General features: G+C 32.6%; 1 protein-coding gene across 1 annotated transcript; it reads right to left on the reverse strand.

Annotated features, from left to right (window-relative positions):
* Positions 1-3,196: 3,196 nt before the first annotated feature.
* LOC108526876 (olfactory receptor 6C74) lies at positions 3,197-4,277 on the reverse strand. Its single transcript, XM_017867849.1, has one exon. It carries the CDS (start codon positions 4,193-4,195, stop codon positions 3,314-3,316), a length of 882 nt encoding a protein of 293 aa, XP_017723338.1. The 5' UTR covers positions 4,196-4,277; the 3' UTR covers positions 3,197-3,313.
* Between the last annotated feature and the right edge of the window lie 1,639 nt (positions 4,278-5,916).

Raw genomic sequence — 5,916 nt, forward strand, 5'->3', positions numbered from 1 at the left:
GCCCCCCCAAAAGACTTTTAAAGGATAAAACTAAACAGAATTTTTGAGATATGTATGATACAAAGGGACATTATTGTATCATACAATTGAATTATCTCTTCAATGCTCATAAACACTCCACTTGTAGTTTTCTAACACCTAAATATTTTTTTCATATTGCCTGTCATTGAGTCCAATCCAATAATTATTCTATAATAGACATCCTTAATCTAGGCTTACATTTTTATATTAAGCCCCATCAAATGCCACATTTTAATCTTATTTTATAGGTGAACATATTACCTTCACTCATCTCCTGTCATTTGCTGCCTGATTTATTTTATTTATTCCTCAGTAGGCACTGGATTGGATGAAGAGAATGTAGAAAACTATGAGATTTAGAGTTCATTGCAAGAAACAAATATAGTTAATTACATGTGCTATGATAAGCATCATCTAGAGTTGACTACAAACACTACAAAATTCGAGTATGAAGTGACTAACATATACTTGTTGACCAGCCTTCCACAGAAGTCTCCATGTTAATCAGCTTTAACTGATTGAAGTTTTGCAAGCTAGCAGAGATTTGGGCAATGGGTAGGCATTCAATATATGTGACAGCACACAAGTTTTGCAATATACTTAGTTGTTTAGTGTGGTTACATCATAGAAGTACTAGTTGGAAGAGATAAAAAACAAAACTGGACAGGCCAGGTTATGCAAATATTTGGGGAATTTTGTCATTATTTTGCAGGCAACAGAGAACCATCAGTAATTTGTCAGCAGAGTGGTGGCATGATTGATTTGTATTTTAGAAAGTATCCAACCAGCAATGTGGAGGATGAGTTAGAGATCAAAGGCAGGAAGGCTATGTAATAGACAATTGACATACCTTGAGTCTAGCTTGTCTTAATACTTATTCAGTATATATTAGGTTGGTGCAAAAGAAATTGTGATTTCACCATTACTTTTAGTGGTGAAATTAAATTTTAATGGTGAAATTTCAATTACTTTTAATGGTGAAACCACAATTCTTTTGCACTAACCTAATACTGGTGAAAACAGTTGATTATTTTTTTTTCTTTTCAGTTCCAGAAAATGAATATTAGAAATGAGTTAAACAGGTGAATAAATGATATTTTAATAATTTTAAAATCCTAGCATAATTTAAAATTTTAAGTTCCTATAATGGACCCTGATCTCTGGTATTTACAGAATAAATCGGATTACTAGTGATTTATTTCAAATTAAGTAAAAAATGACCTTCACTAATCTTTTCCCATCATAACTTAGGCCTAGGGTTTCTTTCCTTTTGCATTTTCCATTATCTACTTACAAACAGCCTAGAAATAGAAAAAAATCCATCTATTCTAAGTAGGTAAGTCTACTAAGTATATTTCTGAATTTCACAAAGTTGTCAATATTCATTTTTGGATAAAGAAAAGGGGAGAAGTTGCAGTTTTTAATATACATTAAATGATTTATGATTTACCTATATATTAGACTTTAAAAAGAGCTGAACTTAGAGTTCATGTATAAAGAATAAATTTTAAAAGTAAGCAATGTAATATTTAGAAGTATAAAATAAATACATTACATATTTGCATTTGGCAACAACTTAAATTGTGGAGAAGTGTGTTCAGAAGAAAATCTGAGATATTCCAGATCAGATTTTTTGTCAGATTCCAAACATTTTGAGTCAACTTTTCTTGAGTGTAGTTATTACCTATAAAGTATAATTATTTGTGTGTATAAACTTAAATTCCTGATGCAAAGAAAGCCAAATAGTGAAAGTTAAAGAATACTCCCCAGATATTTTATTTTCTATTTTCAAATAAAATGTTCTTAGAGTATTGCAGTATTATAAAAACCATTTACACGTACATGGTTTATACACTATTTAAAATGTCTATTTGAATCTTTTCAGCTTCTCAATGCCCCGTTAATATTTATTTAGATACGTATATTTAAAGCTTCTCACTAATGCTTGTAAAATTCATATAAAATTCGTTGCTAGCCTGGGGATATGACAAAGTTATATATACTTGGAAATACATTAAGATAAAATGTATATAACAATTTTATAAGTCAAAAAAATAAATCCTACCAGTCAGAATTGTTCATAAGGTCATCAGTTACCTTATGTGGAAACTAAGTCATAGACAAATATTTATTGAGGAAACTGACATTAGTCTTTCAGAAAAAGTTTTTTTGTTTTATAACACTGAGATATGATACTTTTCAAAGGAAAAGTTTTTAAATACTCTGCACACGATCAGTCATTATATCTAATTTCATGTTCAAATCACTTAAATCTGAAAAATAAGGTACTCTGTGAAGCTGTAAGATCTTAATTTTATCTATGACATCCATAAATCTATAGAATGTTCTGCAAAGATCTTACTGTTCTTTTGCATTCTAAGTGACTTAAGAGCAGAGAGAGATTTTCACTCTGTTTTGCTAAAATGTGTAAGCGATGAGTGGACATGAAAGCATCATTTTGTCATCCTTGGGTTTTGTTTTGTTGTCATCAGCAAATTATTTAATCTTTATGACTTATACTTTTTAATCTATAAATGGAGCATATAAATACTTGTCTTATAGAGTTTTGAAGATGGAACTAATAAATTTAATAAAATCTGGCACACTGTAAGCAATCAATAAATGCTAGCTATAATTTCTATATGATAGCTGCAATAGCTGTAATGCTTTAACCTCTCTGAAGTTCCTTTCATTTATTTCTGAGAATACACTATATCTCTAAGCCTGGTTAAAAAAAACTGAAGCTATTAAACTGTATAATTAAAGAAATGCCATTAAATTGATCTGCTTCGAGATTCTACTAAACACTAAGTAATAAATCAGATTTCACTTTTGTATCCACCAATAATGCACTCGGTAAGTGATCAAACCTAGGTAATCTACTGAACTCTATGTAGAATATGTGACAAATTGGGTCCCTGAATTCCAGAAGAGTGGAAAAGAGCGTGGAAAAACTGAAATCTCACTTTGTCTTCCTCTGAGAGAATTTTGAGAGGAAATCAAAGAGGCACTAAATAACAGGCAAATGATTTTTACCAAAACCAGGGAATATCTTTTCTACATGCTCTCAGCACGAGGGAGAAATGGGAGTCAACGTTAGGCTTTGGAGATTAGGAAGGCCATAATGAAAATTATAAGTCAAAAAAGAGGTAATATTATTGAATACAAGCATTGAAAAACTTTGTACATACTCTGCTTCTTTTATTTTACTAATAACCTTAATAATATCATTGAAGTGATTCATTTCATTGAGAAAAGTTCAATCTTTTGACTATGTGCTTAAAAATATCTTTTACTTGTTTCTTAGCGTATAAATAAAGGGATTCAACATGGGGGCAACAGAAGTGCTGAGCAGAGCTATCCCTTTATTTAATGACACTCTTTCTTTTGCTGAGGGTTTCACATACATGAAGATGCAGCTGCCATAAGAAATGGACACGACCACCATGTGGGAAGAACATGTAGAAAATGCTTTTTTTCTCTGTTGAGAAGAAGGTATTTTCAGAACCGTCCTGATAATATTTGTGTAGGAGAGAATCACTAATACCAGTGTAACCAGGAGTGTCAAAATGGCTGAGAGAAGCATCATTAATTCTATTATGTTGGTGTCTGTGCAAGAGAGCTGCAGTACAGGAGAAACATCACAGAAGAAATGATCTACAGTGTTGGCTGCACAGAAATCAAGCTGGAGACCCATCAGGAGTGGTGGAAAAATTATTAGGAAGCCAGCCATCCATGAAGCAAAGACTAGCAAGTTGCAAACTCTGCTGCTCATGATGGTGGTGTAATGCAGGGGTTTGCAGATGGCTACATAGCGGTCAAAGGACATGGCAGCCAGAAGAAAAAATTCAGTTGCCCCCAAGAGAATAGTGAAAAACAGTTGTGCTGCACAATTGTTGTAAGAAATGGTCTTATCACCTGTTGCCATACTAACAAGAAATTGGGGAATACAGACAGTTGTGAACGAGACTTCTAAAACTGAGAAATTTCGGAGGAAGAAATACATGGGTGTCTTGAGATGCAAATCCAGTAGAGTGAGGGTGATGATGGTTAGATTCCCAGTGACGCTCAACATGTAGGTGAAAAAAAGGAGAAGAAAAATAACCACCTGTAATTGTGGATCATCTGTCAGTCCAAGAAGAATAAAGTTTGCTACTGTTGTATGGTTTCTCATAGTGGATTTCTATTTTAAAAAAAAGAAGAAAAATTACAACAGAAGAGGAAAGGTCTGCATGAGATACCCATTTTCTTGAAATCCACCATAAATACATTGTTACACACACCCAACTTCCTTTAACAACAGCCTATAAAATTAGCTTATGTGATTTTACTCAAAACGTTGCTAAATACATGGAACATTTTGAGTTTGTTCTGTTTTCTCAATGGCCATAAATTTACGCATTTCAAAGGGATAATATGTTGCATCAATAAAGTCATGTCAATGTAAAAACAAACACAAGAACTATCATAATGTTTCAACTTTTATATTCTGTATTTGAATTTTTTCTGAAGTATTTAAATTATTTTATACCATCTGGTGATTCATTCTTTGCTCAACGACGTTTTTTTTTCTGTGTTTTTTTGTCTTTTTACTAGACTTCACGATTCATTAATTCAGATTTCAGCTGAGAACTCCGTCTTTTAAAATCAAAGTAAATTTAAACATCTCTTGGCTTCCACAGTGGGAATTCAATACCCTCACCAAACTTCCAAAAACTCTCCAAGATCTACATCCTTATAACCATTTTTAGCTCTGCTTTCCCAATTTTCCTGAAAACTTGAATTTACATTTATCTCACTCACTCCTGGTTGTTCTCTTTTCTGTATTTATCGAAGCAGCTATAAACCATATCCTCATACATGATGCTTGTGTTGTTTAGGTAGTACTTTTCCAGAATATTTGCAGTGACAGAGGAGGGTCCCACAAAACAAACTATTTAAAAATAAAATGTGGCTTGTGCCTGTAATCCCAGCTACTTGGAAGACTGAGGCAGGAGGATTGCTTTGAGCCCAGGAATTTAAGACTTCAGTGAACTATGATCATGCTACTGCACTCCAACCTGGATGACAGAGCAAGACCACGCCTATAAATAAATCATTGAAAATCAAATGTTAGCTGGACTTCCCTGGTAATTGTCATTAGTGTCACTGCTCTGCATGTTTCCACCTGTTGCCATGGCCATCTCTTTCCTTCTGTATCTTATTCACATCCTCTCTCTTTTTTCTAGTTCAGCACATAGCAATTCAAAATTATGTTAACTTTTAATTTTCTTGTTTTCTATCTTTTCCAGACCATGCTTAGGTCTCGTGTTTGTCACCTGAGAAGTCTATCATCACCAAATTTTTCTTAATAATGACAACACTTTCCCTAAGAAGAATATTGTGCCATATGTTAAATTGTATGTAAACGTTATTACATTGTGTATGTTCCAGCTCTGGGGTGAAACACATACACAAGCATTTCCAGTGATTATAAATGATTACAAAATAACTAAAATTTTGTCCTAACCTCTCTTCATTTTCTTTTGTACTTTTCCCCTTCCTTTCGCATTACTTTTGATTGATCATCTTTCTAAAAATGTGTGTCATTTAAATGTAATCCATACTCATTAGGAAGTTTTTTTAAAATTAAAGATCATAGTTTATATTAAAGCTCAAAAAACACAGGAAAACCTCAATCAACAAACGATGAGTTATAAGCCAGAGAATATAGTCAGAAAGAAATTTATATGGACACTCTCTGGCCTAAATTTAAATTACAAAATCTAAAAATAAAAAGCAAAACAGCAATGAAAAAAACTATTATAATCTACTTGACAGCATTAATTTTCTACTAAATCCCATAATAAAATGCTTGCTGGGTGATAGTAAAATAGTCATATGTTTCCAACTGCC

This window comes from Rhinopithecus bieti, unplaced genomic scaffold (assembly GCF_001698545.2).
Source record: "Rhinopithecus bieti isolate Rb0 unplaced genomic scaffold, ASM169854v2 scaffold_4602, whole genome shotgun sequence".
NCBI classification, from domain to species: domain Eukaryota; kingdom Metazoa; phylum Chordata; class Mammalia; order Primates; family Cercopithecidae; genus Rhinopithecus; species Rhinopithecus bieti.

Excerpts from the sequence above, each read along its gene's own strand:
- LOC108526876 (XM_017867849.1), bottom strand. The coding sequence starts at position 4,195 with ATGAGAAACCATACAACAGTAGCAAACTTTATTCTTCTTGGACTGACA.